This window comes from Thamnophis sirtalis, unplaced genomic scaffold, assembly GCF_051295495.1.
Source record: "Thamnophis sirtalis isolate CommonGarterSnake01/CBP01778 unplaced genomic scaffold, rThaSir2_p1.2 scaffold_8, whole genome shotgun sequence".
NCBI lineage: Eukaryota > Metazoa > Chordata > Lepidosauria > Squamata > Natricidae > Thamnophis > Thamnophis sirtalis.
In genome coordinates this window covers 38,272-59,973 of record NW_028261388.1, presented here as the reverse complement: position 1 = coordinate 59,973, position 21,702 = coordinate 38,272, and the positions used below count along the sequence as shown (strand labels likewise).

Genomic DNA, 21,702 nt, shown 5'->3' with positions numbered 1-21,702 from the left:
CTGCAGCATTCCTGCAGTTGGTCGTAAGAGTAGATGGACCCAAAAAGCGACTGAATTGGACACTGCAGCAGCTCTAACTCTGGGCAGGTGAGTCCCTTCATTCAGTGCTGCCATAATTTCAAACTCTTGCTGAACAAACAGTTGTAAGTGAAGAATCGCCTTTTGGGATTTTAACTTGGGGTTTCTTCCCCATTTCTTTCTCTTCCACCCTGTACCTACCTTACATGAATGCCTCTACAGAGGCTCTTGGAGTGAGAAGGATCAGCTCTTCCCTCCACATCAGGGCAGAGGCCTCAAGATATCCGGGAGGCGGCAGCCATTCTGCCAAGCCAGATCCCAGCTCAGCTTGGTGCTGGGCTCCTGTCTCGGTCTGCCACTTGGGACATCCCCCCACCCAAAGCTCCCCACTCGCAGACAAGGCCTGTGCCCTTGGCAGTACCTGGGGCAGCATTCTCAGGAAGGACCACATCGCTGGTGCTGCGTGGAAAGTGCACTCCCTGGTGGCTCTCGTCCTGCAGATGAATGACCACCACGCCAATGGAGGAGAGGGGGGGATGTCCCAGGTCACTGGCCAGGACAAACAGTGTCCGCTGGCGCTGGCTGAGGCTCCCCAGGGGCTGCAGCAGCTGGATGGCCCCAGTGTACGTGTTGATGGCGAAGGCCGGGGCAGGTGCAGCAAAACGATACAGGATGGAGGCGTTGGCCCCAGCATCATGGTCCTCCGCACGCAAAGTGGCCACCACTCTCTTGGGCGGTGTGTGACGGGGCAGGGTGACGGCGAGTGGGCTGAGGGGGAAGGATGGGACATGGTCGTTCACATCCTGGACAGTGACCATGATGGCTGCGGAGGCGCTCCTGGGGGCTGAAGGGGAAGAATCCACGGCCAAGCCCTGGAAGCGGTAGGTGGCCCGACGTTCCCGGTCGAGCGGCTGGGTGCTGTACAGGCGGCCTGTTTGCGGCTCCACCTGGAAGGCTCCCAGTGACTCGTTTGCCAGGAAATAGGAAATCCGTCCGTTGTTGCCTTCGTCCGGATCGCGTGCCTTGAGTTGCAGAACGGGGGCTCCCACAGGCAGGTCCTCGGGCACCTCTGCAGTGTAGGCCTCTTGCAGGAAGTGGGGAGTGTTGTCGTTCAGATCTAGCACCTGAACTTCAATGGCTGTGCTGGCACACCTGGCAGGAGAGCCATTGTCACACGCTTGGCTGGTCAGCATGTAGGTGGCTTTGCGTTCCCGATCCAGCCCTCGCACGATGGACAGCTGGCCAGTCAAAGGGTCCAGAGCAAAGTCCTCTTCGGGGTCCCCAGCTGCAGAGAGAAGGATGGAGGCAATGAGAGCTCTTAGGCCAAGACTAAGGCTAAGGGTTATTTTCCCAAAACACTACTCGATTACAAGGCAAGCATAAAAATCCAGTTTCCAAAAACCTATTATTTACTTATTTTAGGGTATCTGTAAATTGTGCCACCTGGTTAAGATTCTTGGTTGAAGATGATACCCAAATAAAATCATCAACAAAACTAAGAATAGTGAGAATTCCGTACCTTCCAGCCCAAAGATCCCGGGTTTCTTGTGGGATGCTGCCTGCCATTGAGTTCCCATTCCTCATTTACCTGCCAGTGAGTAAGAGATGCGTCCATTGTCCCCTGCATCGTGGTCTGTGGCACGCAGGGTGAGTAGCTTCTCGTGACTCTGGTTCTCTGGCACAGCCAGAGAGTACGCATCATTCTGGAAGACGGGGGCATGGTCATTCTCATCCACCACAAGGACACGCACGGTGGCCTTGGCCTGGCGGGGGGGCAGGCCCCCATCCTGGGCATACACTGCAGGAAGAGACAGAAGGGTCGGCATGGCACATATTGGCCCCAACTTTCTCTGCCCCAGAATTCTGTGCTGGGTAACTCTGAAGCTACACCAAAAGCTGCTTACTATCTCCAGTAGAATAACTGCTCCAAAAGTAATTATCTCCAATAGAACAGAATACATGAAGCTCAAGGTTGAACTGTGAAGTCCTTCTGCTCTCTTTGCAGATATTTCCTTAACCAGACTAGGAAACATCATTAGTTGCCATGTTTTTCGGACTATAAGACGCACTGGAGTATAAGAAAAAACTGGGAAACTGTGACCAGCCTAGAGCCAGCCAAATCCAAAAGTGCTGGGGAATTTCTGGAAATCTGGCATTCAGACAAATCAGCCATCTATAGACAAATAAACACATATTCACACACTGCTATGAAGGAAACAAACAGGCCAGAACTCATCACTGCAGCAGCTGACATCCAGTTACACAAGGACTAACACCAAACAAGCAGAAAAAAATGTCACATCAGGGGACTACCAAGTGGAGAAATGCACACCTGAAATATTGACATTGCAAGCTGCAGTATACACGCAAGAAGCCAAAGCAACCCCCCCCTCTACTCAGCTAACAATACTGTATGTTTGCAAGCAAACCAGCAAGCGCAGAGAGCACCAAAGACTCCAAAATAACACAGAAAATGTCATTTTAGACATTACTTTGATGTCCTGCTGTTAGAGCCCTGTGCACCTCAACTGGCAGCTGCCTTGGGCGCCAGTGGGGAGGATGATGGTTTATGTTCACTCAGGCCCTGCATCAAGTTATCCCTTGGTGGATGCTGCTGTGGGCATCTCCTTATATGCAAAGGAGAGACGCAGGCGGTGGAAAGCAAGTCCTGTATTGGGGGAAAGCAGCCCTGAAAATGCCGCCTGGAGCAGCTAATTTCCCCTCTAGCACTGGGGAATTTAATCTGACAAAGGTGAGGTTTTGTGCACAAGGACCATCCAAAGCCAGGTGTGCAGTCCCTGTTCGCAGAGTCTAGCTTTCAGTCAAGACTTCTGTTGCCAAAAGAGGGGGCAGCCTGCTAATGAAGAAGGACCCAGGAAAGAGGACAGCTACGCCTCCCCCCAGCCCGCTACAGGCCTTCCTTCCAGAGGTCCATTACCTGTCAGGAGGTGTTCAGCTCGCTCCTCATGATCCAAAGGGCCTAGAGTGCTGATCAGGCCTGTGTGGGGGTCAATCGTGAAGTCATCCCCAGCGATGCCGCCGTATGTCACCTGGCCATTGGTCCCTGTGCAGGAAAGGGGAAAGGGTCTCCTTTTTCCAGGCTTGTGGGAACCCTCTTAATCACAGCGATCCATCACTACACGGACCAGCTGACTGCAAGGCAAGGAGGACCACCAACCCTTTTCAAAGGTGGGAAGAGGCTTTGCCAAGATTCATGGCTTGGCCTTTTGTGTTTCCCATTTAAGCCGAGACCATTCAAGACCATGTGGCCGAGAGGAGACTTCTGTCCCTCTGGAAGACCAGTCTCTGCAGCTGGACGTAGGCCTCATCGGTCACTGGAGGGTACATCTCCTTGTTGGATTGCTCGGTCTCCCCATGGGGAGCACAGGGGACCCTGCTACATATGCTGACAGGCTCAAGACCAAATCCGACACTTTGCTTTGGATGTTGTGACTGCCTAGCCGAAGGACGTCCCCTGGGCAGCAGGTGTCCTTGCAGCCTCCCCTAGGGGCATCTCGGGGGCTCGGGGCCAAGGAAGGGCCCAGCTGGGCAAGGAAAGTGGCTCTGCTGCCTGGGACGGTCTTTGAGCCTTTCCCATCTCCCGGGACAGATGAGATTCCTACCAAGGTCCTGGTCCGTGGCATGGAGTTGCAGCACTGGAACGCCAGCAGGAAGGTTTTCAGCCACCTGGCCTTCATAGATGCTCTTTTCAAAGGTCGGTGTTTCATCGTTCACATCCAGCACCTGCACTAACAGGAGCTGTGTAGTGGTGTGCCGTGGGGATCCGTGATCTGTGGCCACCACGGTCAAGTTATGCTGAGATACTTCTTCCCGGTCCAGAGCCCGCACAATGGACAATGCCCCTAAGAAGAGAGCAAGAGGGAACAAAGCAGGGCAGCTTGTTCTGCACATCTGGGCAGACGTTGTGCCCCAGGAGGCAGGCGGTTGGAGGGGGACTGATAGCAGAAAGGGCCTCGGCTGGCGTATCCCTTGGCAGTACTTGCCAGCACAGGGCAGTGCGTTCAGACTGTAAGCACTGAACTGGCCAGCATGATGGGCAAGGACACTTAACCTGGTGAGGGAATAATTATGTTCTTGGAGAAGTTGAGGTGGTTTCCCAACAGCTCTCACGGCTGGCAGGCTGTTCTCCAAGGTGAGAACTCCACACTGGCATGGACCGTTCCGCTAAAGGCCACTCCCCGAGACCAGCCCTGGGAAATACACGCTCCACCTTTTCTGCCCACTTCTGCTGCCTACCTGTGCTGGGATTGAGGTGGAATTGGCCATCAGGGTTCCCCGCTCGCAACAAGTAACTGACTCGCCCATTCTCGCCCATATCCTGGTCTCTGGCCACCACCTGCAGCACCAGAAAGCCTGTTGGTTGATCCTCGGGAACACTGACTCTTGGTGGAGAAAGGAACTCAGGCGCATTGTCGTTCTCGTCCATGATGAAGATGTGAGCAGTCACGATGGCAGAGTGGCGCTGGCTGACATTGTGGGCTTGGTCTGTCGCCATGACAGCCAGCAGGAAGGCGGACTGGCTCTCTCGGTCCAGAGGGGCCTGCAGGCTCAGCTCCCCCGTGACGGCATCCAGCTGGAAGACGGGCTGCAGGAGGTCCTGCCGCAGGAGGCTATAGCGCAGTTGGCTGTTGGGACCGGGACCGTCGCCATCCAGGGCCTGGAAAGTGAAGAGGGCAAGGTCCGGCGTAGCGCTCTCCGACACCACTACAGTGAGAGGGTCCTGGGGCCAGGTGGGGCTGTGGTCATTGCTGTCCTGCACATGGATCTCAACCAGGAGCAGGTGCTGGCTGGGATAACCGCGCCACGAGTCCTCCACGCTCACATGCAGGGTATGCCGCCTCTCCGCTTCATAGTCCAGTTCTTGCGCCAAGTAGATCTCACCCGTGCTAGTGTCCACGACAAAGAAACCATCTCCATTGTTCCCCCCCACCAGCATGTAGGTTACTTGCCCATGGGGGGATGGCTCCAGGGGAGCCACCGAGCCAATGCTGGAGCCAGGTGGCAGGCCCTCCATGGCATAGAAAGTCAGCACGGTTGTTTCAGGGCGGGGGAGAACATGGCTGGAAGAGACAACCTATGGAGGGAGGGGGGGAGGGAGGGGGAGGAAGAGCATTAGGGAAGGAAGAGGAGAAGCTTCCAAGCAAGGAACTGAGGGCCACCAGGTTCCCTAGAAGCTCTGCATGTACCTGAATGCGCAGCGTGGCCGTTGTACTCCTGCGAATGGCGCCTCGGTCACTTGCGGTGACAGTGAACAGATATTCTCCCTGGTCAGCTTGCCGCAAAGGGGTGGCTGTGCGCAGCTCTCCCGTAGACACGTGCAGGGAGAAGTGTTCTGCCCAGGCACCTGCCAGGGAAGGAAGGAAATGTGGCCACCTGGAGAAGCCAAGCAGGGGAAGAAATGGCTGGATCTGGCTTCTCCATCAGGAGGGTGAGACCAAGCGGCCGTGCCCGAGACCCAGCTCCATGGCAGCCCCCTTGAGCCGGAAGGGCCGCTTCGAAGGGCCAGTCTGAAAGGATCCCTGCCTTTCCCTCTTCTGCTCCAGGGCCAGGGCAAATGTGACCATCGCCTGCCTCCAACGGGCACAGCAACGCTTTCCTTGGGAGGCTCGGAAAAACCAAAGGGGCAGCTCAGCTGGAGGCCACCTTGGATGCTGGCTGCCATTGTGCCTCTGTGCCCTCGGTGGCTTTTAGGGGCAGCAGGTGGAAGGGCCATTTTTCCCGTGATGCCTAACAGGTCAGCCAAGCGCCCTAGAGGAACTGGGGCCAAACGGAGAGAGCGCCTTGAATGGGTGGAATATTCCTGCTGTGTGCCCCCCACCCCCGATCTGTATGAGTACAAGGAGCCAAAGGGGCCTCTTGTTGTTTATTAGTCTTGTATGCCGCCCACTCCCGGAGGACTCCGGGCGGCTGTAAGCCCAGGGTCACTGGGGAGTGGAGTCCAGCCAGTCAATTGGCCAACTGGTGGACAAAGCAAGAACCGGATAGGCTTCTGGCTGATCTTCCACATGTTTCCCCAGTCAGGATCAGGCCAGGAAGAGAGGAAGCAAGGAGAGCAGAGAGACGGGCTGGCTGCCTTCCTTCTGATCAGAAACATTTGACATCAGGAGGTTTGATTTCAAAGGGGGACCTTTCATTAAAACCCTCTTCCTCTGCATGATGCCCGGCACTTTCACTCCTGAGAACCAGGATGGGGTCTGCTGGCTTCCCAATGGCTAGAGCTGCAATTCCAAAACTCCTCCCCCCTCCCATCTTTTTGAGAAGGGGACTGAAGGGAAGGGAGGAGCCTGGCTGGTGGCCATTCACCTCCTGGCCCTGGAAGGAGAGCTCTGCCGGGAGAGGCCACGTCTCATCTCACCCTCCCTGCCCATCACTTGGACCAAATCTCCAGGCAGCCAATGGGAAGCTTTCCCTCCCCAGAACCACTCCAGGCCTTCCCTCGTCCACAGCGAGGGGCTTCCCCTCCTTCCGGATTGCGATTAACCCACTTGCCTCTCCCCTACCCAGGCGGACATCTTCACCAAGGGCGAAGCAGAAGAGGCCATGATAAGGGAGCAGGCATCGGTTCCCTTCCTTCTGCTTCCATCGCCCAGAGGCCAGCAGTGGTGGGGAAGACCGCTTGAGACGGTAAGCTCACTAAGGCTCCTCACCTGACAGCGTGTAGAAGACGGTTCCATTCTCACCCTTATCTGGGTCCTTGGCCTGCAGGGCGGCCACCAGCAGCCCAGCTGGCTTATCTTCCAGAACCTGATGGACAGAAAGATGATAAATGGGGAGCCGGAACTGACCGCTGACTCCTCTTCATGCCCTCCTGGCCAGTAAGGCTGTTTCCCAGGGACCTGGCGTGTTGGTGTGCAAGGAAGCCCACCTGCCCTTCAGTGCTTTCCAAGAAACTAGGATGGCTTGGTCGGACCCCCAACCCAACTGCCAGGGTTTCCCCCCTATCCCCAAGAATCCGAGCCCCCTGCTAAGAGATGACCCCTCAGTCCCCTGACCTGCAGGAGAAGTTCACGTCCCTCAGCCACATGCAGAAAGCCCGGAGCGTTGTCGTTTTCATCCAGCACAGTGACGTAGATTGTCCCTGTGGTGCTGCGGGGTGGCGTCCCCCCATCTTGTACCAGGACTTGCAACTGATAGCTGCTTTGCTGCTCCCGGTCGAGGCTCTTCCGAATGCTCAACTCACCTGCAAACAAAGCAGGTGGACAGAGTCCTTCAGGCTGGCGGTGCTTCTGCAGGAAGGCCTCACTTGCACACAGACGCTGCTCAGCGGGAACATCCAGGCTTGGTTCTCCCCCCCCCCTCCCTCAGAATCCTCTCACCAGTCTGAGTGTGGATGAGGAAATGGCCCTCGTGTGGCACCAGGCGGAAGGTCAGGCGGCTGTTGGACCCAGCATCCGAGTCGGTGGCTATCACCCGGCCCACACTGCTACCAGCGGGCCAGTTCTCCACCACCGTGAAGAAGTAACGCTCCTCGCTCAGACGAGGACTGTTGTCATTCTCATCTGTGATGGTGACCTGGACTGTGCTGGTCCCTGTCTGGCGCCCTTCACCCTCTCCAGCTACAGCCAAGACAGTCAGTACGTACAGCTCTTGCACCTCCCTGTCAAGAGTCCGACGCACATGCAGCCACCCTGTGTCAGGCGCAATCCCAAAGCTGGTGGCATCGCCATCTGCACGCAGATGGTAGGCAAAGAAGGTACCGTGCTCCCGGGCCAGGGCCCTCACTTGCAAAAAATGGGTGCCCACCGGCACTCCCTCCCGCACTTCCACTCGGTAGGTGAGGGTATCAAAGAGGGGGCCCAGCTGGTCTTCAGTCTGCACATGGACTAGGAGGGTGAATGTGGCACTGAGTCGCGGGGTCCCTCCGTCCTGTGCCAGAATGAGAAGCTTGTAAGGGCTGAGGCTCTCCTGATGAAGGGCCCCCATCAGCCGCACCTTCCCTGACAGTCGTTCCACGCCGAAGACAGCCGTTCCACGGGAGGCCAGCTCAAAGTGCACTTGTCCATTGGCTCCACTATCAGGGTCCTCAGCCTGCACAGTGTAGATAACGTTGCCCAGAGCTGTCCCCTCTGGCAGCGACACGGAGTCAGAGGACGAGGGGAAGCGGGGGGGGTTGTCATTGACGTCAGAGACAGTGATCTGCACCCGGGCACTGCTGTATGCGGGTGGGGAACCGCTGCGGGCCTGGACCTCCAGGATCAGAATGGACTGAGCTTCGTGGTCCAGGGCCAGGTTAGTGTGCAGCTGTCCCGAGCTGGGGTCAATGGAGAAGTGGCCCTGGGGGTCCCCAGAAGAAATGGAGTAAAACACACTGTCCGTTTGGCCTGGAGAGATGAAGAAGATCACCACTGAACTAATGTCGCAGTGCCCAAACTCTCCACATTCCACCCTTGATCTCCCTCCCTCCCTCCCTGAAAGGTCTCCTCATTCCCAGTGCTTCCTTTCCTTTGGGACATCTTTGGGAGCTAACTTGAACCACATCTGAACAGACATGGCACTGAGCGCATACATTAAACACAAGGAGCAGCTCAGGTGCACTTCCCTCTGGAAGCCTGTGCCAGGCAGGACTCTGCCACGAGAGAGTCGCTTCCTGTAAGTCGGACATGGGACTGGAAGCAGGGGAAGGGAGCAGCAGCTAGGAGCCCCTGTCTGCCAGGTTCATCGCACTACTCTGGGGAGATTTCGTGAACTGAATGGGAGCTTCCTGATTCCTCAATGGACACCCACCCCAATACTCTGGGAAAGAGGGGAGCGATCTACATAAGCTCACTAAGCAAGGTGTGGAAGATTTACCTTGGACATTGTATGCATGGATGGATCCCACGCTGCTGCCCGGCCGGGTATCCTCTGGGACTGTAAAGTAATACTGGACCCGCTCAAAGCTCGGAGGGGAGACAGTGCCTGCCACGATGCTGATGTTGACCTGAGCCTTTGGCTGGGCTGCCAGCCCTCCTCCGTCTTCTGCCTCTACCTCCAGCTGCACCAACAGGTTGGTCTTGCCACTGAGCGGCCTCCGCAACGAAATGACACCTGCACAATGGAGGAAAGCAAGCTGTAAGGATGGGAACAGATCCAGGCTCCCTTGCAAGAAGGATTGGCAGCCTATCCTGCCAGAGAGCCAGCAAGAGGTCCCGCTCCCTGCCATGCGGTACCAGTATCAGGGTTGATGGCAAAAACGGTCAGCATGTTGCCATTGGCAATGCGGTAGGTCACTCGCCCGTGCAGGCCCTCGTCCTTATCCTGGGCAGTGACGCGCAGAACGGCAGAACCCGGCTGGCTTTGGGTGCTGATGCTGGCAGCGTACTCAAGGGGGTAGAAGGCCGGTGCGTTGTCATTGACGTCTTCCAAAAAGATCTTCACATAGGCTGTGGAGCTGAGCCCACCCTGGGAGAGAGGAAAGACCCTCTGGAAGAGATGCCAAGAGAAGCACCGCTCTCGGCCGCCCTAGTGGCGCTCTCCAGAGGCCTCCGACGGGGTGCCGGCTTATGCCTTCTGCTTGGCACTGTGAAAGTACTGAAACGGCTGACAGCTTTTAGGGTTTCTGAGGAACCCTCTGTACACCCCGCTTCTGGTACCCCACAAGCCTTTTGCGGAGGGGTTCACCCCTGAGCCTAGAATGCCTTTCTGAGGCTGCTCAACTCCTCCTGGATGCTCACCCCGTCAACGGCTGTGACTGTAAAATCGTAGGCAGAAGGGCCCTCGTCCCGGTCCAGGCCTTGGGTAGTGCAGAGCTGGCCGGTCTCTTCGCCAAGAAGGAACGCAGAAGGAACCAGGCTGCCGAGCCCCGTGCCCAGAGTATAAGAGATGCTTCCCAAGGAGCCACTGTCTGCATCCGTGGCCATGATCTGTGGCAAAAGCGGAAGCACCACGCTGACCCACCAGATGGGAAGATGCCAAGGGTCAGCCCCACCTTGCTAAGCGACCCTTGTTGTGCTCCCCCCCCCCAATCTCCCTGGGTTCTGCTGGGGAAACTATCAGAGGACTGGAGGATTTCTCCCAAGCCAGGACAGCCTCTGTGTTCCCTCCCTCCCTCTCTCTGTCACACACACACACACACAAACACACCTTGCAATGGGGTGGGGGCATGGGGGAGGGAGGGGAGTTTCCCTCTCCGTTCCAATATTGAGATAACTTGGAAGAGGAGGGGCTCCTTCAGCGATGCAGATTATAGCAAGGGACTTTGCTAACAGGGACACACACAAACACACACACACACACACACACACACACACAGACAGACAGACACCCCTCTTTCCCCACAGGGCCCATATCATCTGAAAGTGACCAGGACCCAGGAACTCTGGGAGGCATCCAGCATCTGAAGAGGGAAGGGCTCACCCAGTCCGCTCACTCCGGGCCCCCTCATGCCCCCACTCCAGCCTTCCCACATTGGTTCCAGTGGGTTGGCTGGGAGGGGGCTTCTACCCATCAGGAAGAGGAAGGGAGCCCCCAAGCGTGGCCAGCTGACAGGAAGGAGCCTATGGGAAGGGAGACCAGACACAAAAGGGACAAATAGGAGTTTGCAGTTGACAGCCCCCCTCCCCCCGGGAGCTGATTTTTGTCTTAAAGAAAGAAGCTGGACCTGATGCAGCTGGTACTGGAATGGGAGGCCACCAGAAATCCCTGGACAAGTCGATCCCCAAGAAGAGATCCCCTGCCAGAAAGGCTCAGCGGAGGGGATTCCTCCCTGCTTAGAAAGGACGGAGCCCGTAGCCTGAAGGAGCCCGTGTCTCTGCTGGGGGGGAGGGGAGCAGGAGGGAAGAGGAGGGGGGGTTGCAATGGGACCTCTCCTGTGGGCAACGCAGGGCAGGCCTGCTTTGGTCTGGTAGAATAGAGGCTGAAGCCCACCCACCCCCCACCCCCCCCAGGCAGGAGGTTTGGGATGGAGGCCTTCCTGTCTATGGAGCCCAAGCTCACCCCACTTTTGCCACACAGTGTTTTGTGCATAAGCCTTGGAGGGCCCAGACTGGACTCCCCATCCCACTAAGCCATACCCCCCCCACCTCGAGGACTGCTGGTTAGGGCTCTCTTGGGGAAAGAGGCCATTTAGGGTTCCGAGCCCTGATGGCAGGGGAAGCCCATCGTCCAGAAGCGACCCTTTTGCCACTCCCAACTGCTAGGCGGGAGAGGGTAGGGGGAGCTGTTTGGGGCAGGGGGAGACGGGAGGAAAGGGCCAGCCTCTTCTGGGCCCTGCTCTCCTGAGCTCATCAGGGTAGGGCCAACTGCCTGGGACCTCCTCGTTCTCCTGCAGAGCTGCCCTAGCTAAGAGAAGGGCCTCCAGGGCAGCCCATTGCCTGGTCACCCTCCGGTCAGTCCCAGTCCGTCTGCACGAGGCCACCAGAGGCCCCCTAGGCCAAGGAGACCCGGGAACGGTGACCTCCAGGGTGGCCTTCTGGGGCTTGGCCCGTTGCTAGCCTCGGTTCTCCGGGCTGCCCTACCAACTTGAAGGGCTTGAAGCTGCCCTTCCATCGGAACAAACCCCACCCCCCACCCCGACCGCAAGGTCGTCCCATGCACGGAGGCCGGGGCATTTATGCTCCCTGCAAGGGAGAGCCAGAGAAAAGTTGACCTACTGTGCCTGTGTGACTGGAAGAACCACCACATATTATTTCCCTTTCTTCATTTTCATGGGACACATAAACCTTAAAACTCCCCAAATTTTTCTCTAGGAATGCCGGTAAATAGTTCTCAGCTTCTGCTGCCATCCCATCAACGTCCGTGGTCGGTGGGGCACAACCGGATGTTTTTCAGCTTTCACAGTAGCCTCTGGCAGGACAGCCGGGGCCTTTCCGTCTTTTTAATAGCAGTAAAACCTACGGAAATCATTTGAACCGATTGCTCCGAGGGGAGCCCTTCCTTTCCCAGCTCAGCACATTCGCCCCCACCCCTTCCCGGATTTCCTGCCACTTCTCTTAGTCGGGCAAGAGCGACCGGCTCCCAACTGCCCTCTGCAAGAACCAGCCTCGGACTCATTTTACCCAAACATTTTGCAGCTTTTTCTCCAGCAGCAACTCCTACCTTGCCTGCTGGCCTGGCCCACCCCATCCCTGAGGCGCCGAATGGCAGGCTGCCCAAGAGGCCCCGCTCTACAGATGTGCAAACGCCACAGATCCACATCTGGCTTTGGTTCAGGCTCGAGAGCGGTGGGAGCACTGGCGCCAGTGTGGTCAGCAAACCCACGCAGGCTCCCTGCCCAGCCTCTCTGGCAGCTGCCCTCCTTGGGCCTGGCACCGATGCCAAGTGGCTAAAAACAGCGGGGCTATTTCAGGAAGGGCTAGCTTCCAGCTTCAGGCCGTTGGCCTCTGGGGTCAGCCAGGAAGCGGATGGCCTGCATGGCTGGGTCAGAAAAGGAAGCTGCCGCGGGAGAAATGAAAGCAGCGGCATTGGTGCTGGCGCTGGAGAGATGCCTCCCTTGCAACAGCCAGCCGTGTGCCTGAAGGCCTCCAGACCAGAAGCTACACCAAAGAGGGAGGAGGAGGAGGAGGAAGGGAAGGAGGAGGAAGGGAAGGAGGAGGAAGGAGGAGGAGAGGGAGAAGCAGCAACAGAAGAAGAAAAGGAGGAGGAGGAGGAGGAGGAGGAGGAGGAGGAGGAGGAGGAGGAGGAGGAAGGGAAGGAGGAGGAGAGGGAGAAGCAGCAACAGAAGAAGAAAAGGAGGAGAGGGAGGAGGAGGAGGAGGAGGAAGGGAAGGAGGAGGAGAGGGAGAAGCAGCAACAGAAGAAGAAAAGGAGGAGGAGGAGGAGGAGGAGGAGGAGGAGGAGGAGGAGGAGGAGGAGGAGGAGGAGGAGGAGGAGGAGGAGGAGGAGAGGGAGAAGCAGCAACAGAAGAAGAAAAGGAGGAGGAGGAGGAGACGACAAGGTTCAAACTCTCTGCAGGAGAGCCCATTTCATTCAGCAAAGGGAGGATGGATTAGCAGCAAAACTCTTAATGCAGCCCCCTCTTGGGCTGGGTCCTTGTACCCTGGCACTATTCCCGTAGCCTGGCACCATGATTATCGTACCCTGGCACCATGACCCCTGTGCCCTGTGGCTCCACAGCAACCGGACTCTCGTCAACGCAGCCAGGAGCCACCTCAGGGAGTTGAATTGGAGATTGCCCTCTTTCTAAAGGGCTTCTTGGTTGTGTAAGTTTTTGGGGTTGTCGGTGGAGATCCTCACTCATCCAGGTCCCGGTTCTCCCACAGGTGCTTATTCAAGAGGCATCTGGACTTTCTGGTTTTTCTTTGAAAGACGTTTTGCTTCTCATTCTTCAGCCGGTGACGACTGTCTGTCAAGGAGTATAAATCCTTCCATTCCTCACTATCCAATCAGAGCTGAAGAAGCTTCTGGATAAGCAGCAAAATGTCTTCAAAGAAAAATAGGAAAGTCCAGATGCCTCTTGGAGAAGCACCTGTGGGACGGTTGTTTAGGTTGTTTCTCGGCTGCCTGTGTTTGAGGCTGTATAATGTTCGTTACTGTTTGTTACTATTTTAATTCTATTTGCCACCCAGAGTCACTCCCTGTAATTGCTGGCTACATAAATTGGATAACCAAATAAATATAAATTAATGAAGAGACCGAATCAGGGAGTGCAAACCTCTTGAGAAATGGTTCATACATAGGAACTGGGGGGGGGGGCTGGAAACGCAGCCAGAGGATGCTTCTTGGGGTGGTGGTGGAAATTTGGGGTGCTCTTTGGACTGTCCTCTTTTGCAGTCCTGCATTTGTTTGTCTGGCTGGTTTTAGGGGTTTTATGGGTCCCCAGGGACGTTCTGGGATCTTCTGCTCAGTGCCTCTTTCAACAAAAGCTGGCCCTTCCTTGGCCTGGCACAGGAGTCGTGCCATCAATCTTCCATTCAGGAGGCACCAGAAGGGTTTGGCAAGGAGCTTCAGAGTGGGCACATGGATGCTGTTGTGGTGCCTCTTTGACACAGGGGTGTGCTTTCCTAGGGGGTATTTGGCAAATGTGGTTACTTCCTACTACAATTTAGGGAAATCCAAATTCCTTTTGCAGCCCCATCTTGGCTGTGATCCTTCTAAACACTGCAAAAAGCAAAAGGACAAAGATGCCCACCTTCCCCCCCCCCAAAAAAAAACCCAGGTTGCTCATTGGAGGCAAGTTGGCTGGGAAAGGCCAGCGCAGGCTCACTGCCGCCACCACCACGCCTCCTCGGCTGGGAAAACTGGAGGCAGGAAGCTTCATCTTCAGAGGGACAGCAAGCAGGGTGGGCAGTGTCTCATAGGGGAGCTTCCCAATCAATAGGGAGACCCCAACAGGACTTGAGGGATGTTACTAAATTGTTTTTGACCCTTGAGTGTTAATTTTAGGATTTGAAAGGAGTTTTTAAGGCTGGGAATAGGAAACAGGGATGGTCTATTTGTCCCTAACAGCGATGCTGCCCTTCCCAGCCTTCTTCCAGCCTTCCTGACAACTCTCTGGTTCTGCTGTTGCTGATATCTGGGCTCCTTGGCAGTGCAATTTTGGGGAGCTGCAGGTCTGCCAAACGTTTGTTTTTAGATTTAGATTTTTAGATTTTATTAATATTTGTAGGCCGCCCTTTTCCCTGAGGGGACTCAGGGCGGCTCACATAAAATCGGGGAAGGGGAATACAGACATTAAGATAGAAACATATAATAAAATAGTAAACAACATACATTCATCATTCGGGAGGGGTAACTATCTTTATCCCCAGGCCTGACGGGCGAGCCAGTTCTTGTTTGGGGCCATATGTTCCCCAACATGGCCTTGCTTGCTTTCGCAGGCAGTTGCCGTTCTCGGTTGTATTATCGCTGTGGTAGGTGGTCTTCACAGAGAATATTCTACCATTAGAAATAGCAATAGCAGTTAGACTTATATACCGCTTCATAGGGCTTTCAGCCCTCTCTAAGCGGTTTACAGAGTCAGAATATCGCCCCCAACAACAATCCGGGTCCTCATTTCACCCACCTCGGAAGGATGGAAGGCTGAGTCAACCCTGAGCCGGTGAGATTAGAACCGCCGAACTGCAGAACTGCAGTCAGCTGAAGTAGCCTGCAGTACTGCACCCTAACCACTGCGCCACCTCGGCTCACTACAAAAATGTGACATACCCCAAATGCACACCCCACAAAACATACGGATACCTTAATCTCCTCTCAAATAAAAAAAAACCTTGAAATCAAAACGGTTCCCAGAAATGCTGAAGGAAACTCATCCTTTATCTGCCATAATTTGCAGGAGGCTCCCTGGACCAACAATTGGAGGAAGAAACCAAGTTCAGCTTTGTCATCTGCAGAAATGACTCTGGCTTGTTAAAGAAGATCCTGGGTTACAGCTGTTTGCAGATTCAGTTCCGATTCTGACTCGTCAGGAACCAGCTTCACTAGGCTTTGTACCACCGTGACCCTCCTCTGGTGGGTCCTTCCTAACTTGAGCCCAACGTGGGGAAGGGATTCTAGCAGTAGCAAACACCTGACTGTGGCGTTTAAGCCAAGATAAATGGGCTCAACAAGGCTCATGTCTGGGGTTATCTCACACGACTGGCGATCAGTTGTAGCTGGGCCTCTGCCTAACAAGGAACTGGAGAGGGATTTACACAGGAAAGCCAAAAAGTCCTTCCTGTAGCACCAAATACACTCCAGAGGCAGAAGGAATCTCTCAAGGAGGGGGAGGGAGCGTCAGAGAGAGAGAGAGCGAGGGCTGCAGACTGGGAGAGGAGAGAAGGAGAGGGGAGGGGGAGGAGGGGGGGAGGGGAGGGGAAAGATGTTCCAGAAATTTGGCTCCCAAAAGTGCAGGATTGGGGCCAGGCGTACATTCTTCTTCTAGGGTACAAAGCAAAGGAAACAAAAGAAACACATGGTACACTCTGCAATTGGAAAAAACAAAAGATAAAACTGAGGAAGACCAAAGGTGGTTAAAATTAATAAATTCCATCGAACTGTGAAAATTAACACAGAAATGCAGGGCCAAGAGGCCGGCCAAATCTCGAAAACTAAAACCATGATCGAAGATGGACGAAGGGAGGATTACGCGTGCATCAACAGTGCCCCAAAGGCCGGAGGATGCAACACTGAGGCAACGAGGTTTCCTTCCTGTGGTCCTTTCCACCAGCAAGGCATGGCAGGAGGCTGGCAGGCTGGGCTCCTTGGGCTGCCACAATGGAGCTGGAGGCCTAGAGGGCAGGGAACCCTTCTCTACTGTCTTGTCCCCACCCACAGCCTTTAGGTCCTGCTACCTTAAGAGAAGCAGCCTCTTCCACCTTCTAAGCCTTCACTCCCACTCGCTCCGGCCTCCCTTGTGGACCATCTGAGTAACGGTCACCACATCTGCTGGCAATGAATTTAACACGATCACTTTTCCACTGCTCCCAAAGCACCATATCCCTCTACGGTCTAAAACAGTGTGTGTGTGTGTGTGTTCGCGCGTGCATGCGTACACACACACACACACATCTATCTATCTATCTATCTATCTATCTATCTATCTATCTATCTATCTATCTATCTATCTATCTATCTACCTACCTACCTACCTACCTACCTACCTACCTACCTACCTACCTACCTACACATCCAACGTTTGTGAGCGGTGGCTCCTAGGAAGCTGAGGAACGGCCAGGGAATCTCCACCAAGGAGAACCAGCAGCCCGAGGCAGTCCAGCAGTGCCGAGCAGAGGCTGTGTGAGCTTCAGAAACAGCATCCAGAGTCCACCTCTGCATGCGCCAGCAAAGTCAGGAGCCATGTGCTGAGAAGCTGCCTTTACTACCCAAGACATCCCCCCTGCCCTGAGGAAGCCCGTTTTCCCCCAAGACGGGTGGCTTCTAACCGCGTCCTGATCTTTGCTCACCTGGAGGAAGCAGGTGCCGGAGGACACGTTCTCCTTCAAGGAAATATTGTAGAAGTTACTTTCAAAGACAGGCTCATTATCATTTACATCCTGCAGGGTGACAAGGACTACTGTAGTAGAGGAGAGCGGGGGCTTGCCACGGTCAGTGGCCAGCACAGTCAGCCGGGGCTGCGGGTCGGTCTCATAATCCAAGGCGGAAGCAGTGGTGACGATGCCAGTGGCCGGGTCAATGGCAAACCAGTGGGAGTGGGAGTGGTGGTTGTGCAAGATACTGTAATGGATCTCCCCGTTGGGCCCTTGGTCTTTGTCACGGGCAGTCACTTGCAGGACAAAGCTGCCCGGGTAAACCACCTCAGGGACGCTCTGTTCATACTCCTGGACATCAAAGAGAGGAGGATTGTCGTTGATATCCGTCACCTGCAGCACGAAAGCCGACTCAGCCCGCAGAGGGGGAGTTCCAGCGTCTGTGGCCGTGACTCGCAGCTCGTAAGAATCCCGCTCCTCGCGGTCGAGCATTTGGTCCACACAGATCAAGTAGATGATATTATCTTTGGTTGTGAGAGCAAATTTCCCCTCGCCCCCCTCCAAGGAGACGTTGACATTGGCGTATTCTCCGTAGTCAGGGTCAGAGACGGAAATGCGGGCCACAAATTGGCCGGGCTGAGCCCCTTCGGAGATGCGTGGGGAGCCATCCTCGCTGAGGAAGATAATTGTCATGGTGGGCTGGTTGTCATTGTAATCCCGGACCTGGATGGTAACGAAGGCTGTGGAAACCTCTGGGTGGACGGCCTTGTCCCGGGCCTGCACCACCAGCTCGTGCACTTTCCGGAGTTCATAGTCTAGTCCCTTGTTGAGCTTGATTACTCCCGTGGATGCATCGATGGTGAAAAACTGATCTGGGTCGCTCTGCCGACGGTTAATCTCGTACACCACTGCCCCATTGTCTCCCTCGTCAGCATCACAGGCAAAGACCTGGAGGATGCTGCTGCCAGGGAGCAAGTTTTCTGGGATGAGCGTATGGTAGCGGCTCTGGTTGAAGGCTGGCGCGTTGTCGTTAACATCTTGGACAGATACCTCCAAAGTCATTTGGGAGCTCCTTGGGGGGGATCCGCCATCATAGGCCTCAAGAAGCAAGGTGAAGGCTGACCGGATCTCGCGGTCTAGAATGCTGCTCACTACCAGCTCTGGGTGCAAGACCCCGTTGGGTCCGCGGCGCGTCTCCAGCTGGAAAGCCTGGCCCACATTCCCCGCCTTGATTGCGTAGCCCTGGGTGCCGAGCAGGTGGCTGTCTGCGTCAAAGGCAGGATCCAACGGGAAGTGGCTGCCGGGGTGGGTGTGTTCCGGGATGAAGAGGGCAGCCCGCTGCTTAGGAAAGGTGGGGGCATGGTCATTGATATCATTTACCTGGATGTTGACTTCCACAGTGGCACCATCTGGGGTGACAGCAATAAAACTGTAGTGGTCACGGGTTTCGTGGTCCAGCACCCCGGCTGTCTTGATAATGCCCGTGTTCTCATCAATCTCAAGATCTGTGGCAACACCGCTGCCCTCCTGGGCAGAAATGAAGTACATATAGCTGGTGGTGCCTGTGGGCAGGCCTGCACTGATGTCACCAATGATGGTGCCTGTGGGCATCTCCTCATCGACTTGCAGGTCCAGAGTGCCTGGCACTGCCATGCAACGACCTCCAAGCAGCGGCAGCAGCAGCAGCAAAACTAGGGCAAGTGGCCCCATCCTCAGCTGCCCCCTGGAGCTCTTTTGGAGGGTGCCTGGGAAGAACTGCAGGGTCCACTTGGGGGGACAGGCGCCTTAATCCTGCAGGGATGCAAAGAAAGGTGGTCAGGACCAGAGTTGATTGCGGGGGGGGGGGGGGGGGAATGCAGCACTTGGAGGGGCACAGCAAATGAGGTAAGAGCTGATGGGCTACTGGGACATGGGGTGAGCCTCCTCCTCATTCATCACTCACGTCTCCCCAAATCCCTTCCCGGTATCTCCATTCTGATCCAGGCAATTAATCTGCCAAGACTGGCACCTACTTAGGGAAGATATGTGGATGGGTAGGGGAGTGGGGGCAGCTGCTTGGGGTCCCTTTTTCTCAACTAATTACCGCGAAGAGCCTTGTTGGGTTAGAGCCAGGCCCTGTTGCAGGTAGCACTCGGTCCCCCTCCCCTCCCGGATGTCCGAAAGGTGGGCGCTGGGCTCTCTGAGCAGTGGGGAAAGGGCTGCCTGTCCTCCAGCTACACCGCCCGCCAGACGCTCCAGCCGCAAGCCAGCGGATCTTTGGGGCGTCTCATGCCGGCCAGCGAAAGTGGCGATGGAGACCCCCCTCGTCCCCCAGAACCGCTGCCTGCCAGACTGCGGGAAGCCACAGAGCGGTAGTTCTCGCAGCTGCGGAGGCCCAGCAGCCCGCGTCGGCCAGCCCGGACTCCAGCGATCGCGCAAAGCCCCTCGGTGGGCGGGCGGGCGAGCATGGCCACGGACCCCTTTGTTTCGGCTTTCCTTGCGCTCGCGCGCGCGCGCCCCTCTTTCCCTTTGTCTGCGGCTCCCTGGCTCCGGCCCACAGCTCGCTCCCCCTGCCGTCGCTCCCTCTCACTGCAGGGCTGCCGGGGGGGGGAGGAGAGAGGGAGGGAGGGAGGCGACGGAGCGGAGCTGGCTGCTGCCCCAGGAATAGGGGCTGCCCACGCCCCCTCCCGCGTGGAGGCCCCGCCGCGGCTCGCACTCCGGGCAAAGCTGCCTTAGCGGTCTGCGCGACTAGAGCCGCGCGCCTGAGCTCATACTTGGCCGGGCTTGAAAGAATCCCCGCCTGCCCGGCCAGGCGGAGGCTCCGGCCCGATGGAGGGCGCGCCCCTCCTGGTTCGGCGGCCCAGGCGGGGAGGGCGCACGGCAGAGCAGGCACGCGCCGCCGCCGCAGCCAGGGGACGAGCCGGCTCTGGCCGGCAGTCTCGCCGGAAGCTCGTGCCTGTGGCGGGTGAGCACCCGAGCCAGATCGGGAGGCGCGTCTCGGTCCTCATCCCCCCTCCAGCCGTAGCAGCGAGTCCTTCTTGTTCGGGGAGCTCCGCGAAGCCCCCGCCCGCGGGACCGCCACCCCTCCTCGGCCAGACCCGCCGCAGCCGAGGAGACCAGCCGGCGGGGGGGCAAAGAGCGCTGCCTGCCTTTTGTGGGAAGCTCTGGCCGCACCTTTGCGTAGCCTCTCCTCTCCGTCGGGTGGGCAAATGGCGGCTTGGGCTCCGCCACTCCGGGCTGATCTCCGCGCCCGGGAGCCCCGCCGCCGGTGCTTCCCCCGCCCTCCCTGCCACAACCGCCGCCGGCCCGAGGGGACGGCCAGGCGTGACCTCAGCTGCAGCAGGCGCGGAGGCGCCCAGCGCCACAGCTGCTTCCAATTAGCCCAGCGCCGATCGCCGGGGCGGGGGGCGAACGAGAGCGGCCGGGGCGGTTCCGGGCCGGCCTGTGAAACGTGAGCCCCCGCCAGCCCGTCCTTGGCGGGGCCTGTGCGAGCGGCGCTTCGCTTCCGATGACGGACCCGACGGCAGGGAAGAATCAGGCTGCCGCGGTGGCCGAGACCGAAGGAGCCGAAGCTGGACCCGGGGCGAGAAAAGCTCAGAGACCGAGGGCGATCCTGCTCCCCTCCTCCCAGCCCGTCCCCAGGAGAGCCCAGCGGCTGCTTCCCTTCCCTCCCGGCTGCAACACGAGCGAGCCCTCCAGGGCAACACGAGCGAGCGAACGAAGGCGGATTGCTGGGGACGCGTCCCGGCATCCCGGTCACCTACGTCCATCGTCTTTGCTGGCCATCCGCCTGGCGCTCCTGTAGTCGGCGACGCGGTCCCGCGACGAGGAGAGGCCGCCGCCGCTTGATGCCTGTTCGGCTGGGCAGAAGCTGAAGTCGGACTGGGTGGGAGAATCGTGGAGCGAGCGACGAGAGAACGAGCGAGCGGGGCTCCAGTGAAACCCGAGCCGCGCTGCCTCGCCCGCTCGCTCCGCTCCTGCCCGGCCCTTCTTTCGCCGTGGCGCCGCGCCCCCTCCCCTCCATCCCCCCCTCCGCCAGTCAGTTCCCACCCCTCAACTCCTCGGCGGAGAAGAGAGGCTGGGCGGCGGCGGGAGGTCTGCGCCCTCGGAGCCAGGGAGCTGCTGTGGGGCTCATCTGGAGCCCGAGACTCGGGCCCCCTGCCGCCTGCTCTCCTCGGAGGTGCGAGTGGATGGAAAAGCCACACAGCATCACATGCTCGGACCCCCCCCCCCCCTTCGCTCCGCTGACTCCTCGCCTCGCTTCGGTTGGCGGCGTTTGAATGGAGAAGTTGCCCGCTAGATGTTGGGCAGCCGAGTGGGGCCGGTGAGGGAAGGAGACTGGACGCCACCCCGGCCGCATTTTTTGTCAGTAATGTGTAGTTGTGGATCCCGAGGACCGGACGAAAACTGGCAATTCCTCCTGCCTGTTTTTCGAGGGGAAGATTTCGCCTCCAGATGTTACTTATCTCCTTCTTTTTCATCGCACTGGATGTTAGCAGCCACCCATCAGTTCGAACAACCAAACCCAGCACCCCTTCCGTCCCTCCGCCCTCTCCCCAGTCAGCACACAACCACATCTTGCGCTTCAGCCCAGAGATTCAAAACAACCTGAGGGAGAGGGGGGGGGGAGAGCTGGCGGCTGCCAGTGAGTCCCCTCACTGAGCCCGGGAAGGCCTGGCCCTTTCAACCAAGTTGAGCTTGTGGGAAGGCTTCATGCGAATCTGACTGCCCCTCGGAGGCTCCCTATAGCTGCTCTCTTCTGCGGCTCTCTGAAAGCTCTTCTGTCCTTCTGGTCAGATGTCCTGCCCGCTACTTGGGCAGCCCCTCAGGGGATGGATTGCTGCCCAAGGGGAACCCTGGCT

The 21,702-nt window shown here is 57.2% G+C and overlaps 1 protein-coding gene across 1 annotated transcript in view; it reads right to left on the bottom strand.

The window, feature by feature from the left end:
* Positions 1–18,637, bottom strand: part of DCHS1 (dachsous cadherin-related 1) — a 31,175-nt gene extending 12,538 nt beyond the window's left edge. The window contains exons 1-13 of the mRNA XM_014057446.2: positions 16,838–18,637; positions 9,693–9,881; positions 9,189–9,420; positions 8,830–9,066; positions 7,356–8,360; positions 7,032–7,219; positions 6,687–6,783; positions 5,226–5,383; positions 4,276–5,113; positions 3,642–3,881; positions 2,957–3,082; positions 1,607–1,816; positions 440–1,303 (exon numbers count right to left, since the gene is read on the bottom strand). Of these exons, the coding sequence (XP_013912921.2) occupies positions 440–1,303; positions 1,607–1,816; positions 2,957–3,082; positions 3,642–3,881; positions 4,276–5,113; positions 5,226–5,383; positions 6,687–6,783; positions 7,032–7,219; positions 7,356–8,360; positions 8,830–9,066; positions 9,189–9,420; positions 9,693–9,881; positions 16,838–18,571 (6,118 nt within the window). The 5' untranslated portion in view covers positions 18,572–18,637. The remainder of the gene's footprint in view (positions 1–439; positions 1,304–1,606; positions 1,817–2,956; positions 3,083–3,641; positions 3,882–4,275; positions 5,114–5,225; positions 5,384–6,686; positions 6,784–7,031; positions 7,220–7,355; positions 8,361–8,829; positions 9,067–9,188; positions 9,421–9,692; positions 9,882–16,837) is intronic.
* Positions 18,638–21,702: the final 3,065 nt, after the last annotated feature.